The 1,630-nt window shown below is 37.5% G+C and overlaps 1 protein-coding gene across 1 annotated transcript; it reads left to right on the top strand.

Annotated features, from left to right (window-relative positions):
• The first annotated feature begins 334 nt into the window (after nucleotides 1-334).
• LOC130744431 (uncharacterized) lies at nucleotides 335-1,630 on the top strand. The gene is made up of 6 exons (XM_057596618.1): nucleotides 335-484; nucleotides 572-839; nucleotides 928-1,024; nucleotides 1,101-1,307; nucleotides 1,371-1,468; nucleotides 1,578-1,630. Exons 1-6 carry the CDS (start codon nucleotides 335-337, stop codon nucleotides 1,628-1,630), a joined length of 873 nt encoding a protein of 290 aa, XP_057452601.1.

Genomic DNA, 1,630 nt, shown 5'->3' with positions numbered 1-1,630 from the left:
ACGACAAAATCCGACGTGTCAATTCCTCAGCTATCTTCCACGTGTCACCGTTTCACCAATGTTATGTCTGCAAGTTCCAAAATAATCCAATTCACAGAACCCTTTACAGATAATACTTTCCCAATTGTTCGTCCCTGGGTTTGCCTTCTATCGTTTACGGGAACCTTTTGATATGGGATTTTTGCCCGAATCTACTCCAATTGCCATACTTTTACCGTGTTCTCGGTTGTTCACGATGTCTGAGTTTTCCTTCCTATAAATAGAATGCTTAATCTGGATTGAAAAGTCACTCATCAATTAGCTGCAAACATATTTACCTTGGTCTACTGAGACAATGAATGCTGTATTCCATGATGTGTCTGAGTTGCATTCTGGGAAGGAGAAGTGGAGAATTATGGTCAAGGTCATTCGGATGTGGTATAGCCAAGGCTTCGCCAGTTCCAAGCTTCCTCTGTCACTTGAGGTGGTTCTGATGGATTCTAAGGTATGTTCACTATTTCCTTGAAATATTGAAAACTGAGATGTTTAATGTTGCACCAGTTCTAAGTTTATTTTGCTGTATGTTATATAGGGTACCAAAATCCATGCCTCCATCAAGAAGACATTGATGTACAAGTTTGATAAGTTATTGGTGGATGGCAACGTTTACAGTCTTTCGTCGTTTGTTGTAGTCGATAGTTTTGGGGAGTACAAAACCACCCGTCACAATTACAAGATCAGCTTCATGTTTAATACTGAAGTGCGTGCTTTGGATAAGAACCCTATGGATATTTTTCCTTACTCATTTGTGTCTTTCGCTGAGATTTTGTCTCCCGCCTTTGATACAACATTTTTAGTGGGTATGAATGTACTTTGTTTTTTATAACCCAACCCAAATATTTATTTATTTATAGTCTGTTGATTATGAAGCTGGTGTATTGTGTTCAGATGTAATTGGCATACTAACTGGGGTTGGTGTTGAGAGGGAGATTGTCACAAATGGGAAGAAATCAAAAATGAATGTTTTGGAAATAGAATCTGCAGGGTAAGTATTGGATATATTTGAATTTTTTGACCAAATTCTGATGATACGGCTAATTGATTTCTATCAACTTTTGCAGTTTGAGGATTAAGTGTGCTGTGTTTGGAGTATATGTTGATGAACTCAACAATTTCCTTGGAGGCGGTGATATCAATAACCCTGTTGTAATTGTGCACTTTGCCAAAGTTAAATCATTTCAGGGGCACAACAGTTTACAAAATGTCCACGGTGCTACTAAGATTTTGTATGATCCAGATGTTCCTATGGCCGCTGTTATGAAGACAAGGTATATTTAATTGTTTAAGTACTAAATTAATGGAAGATCTTAATACCTTTTTTTTGGTCCCAGGTTTCTTGAATCCAGTGAGAGTGGTTCTTGGTCACTTAGCCAGTTGTCTGAATCTAAATCTGTTTCTGGGGAGGATGAATTTTTGGTCCCAAATTTTCGTAAGACAATCGCAGAAATGAAGGATCTGAAGAATGTATGTAGGTTGATTATGTGTTTTGGTTGTTTCCTAATTGGATTTTCTCATTTTTTTTTACTCATCTTTTGTAGGATTGTATCTGTGTTGTGTATGGTATAATTTGCCCCATGGAAGATGGTGTTGA

The sequence above is a fragment of the Lotus japonicus genome, chromosome 3 (assembly GCF_012489685.1).
Source record: "Lotus japonicus ecotype B-129 chromosome 3, LjGifu_v1.2".
In the NCBI taxonomy this organism is placed as follows: Eukaryota; Viridiplantae; Streptophyta; class Magnoliopsida; order Fabales; family Fabaceae; genus Lotus; species Lotus japonicus.
Note: the sequence above shows the minus strand (reverse complement) of the source record. Positions and strands in the feature narration are given on the sequence as shown.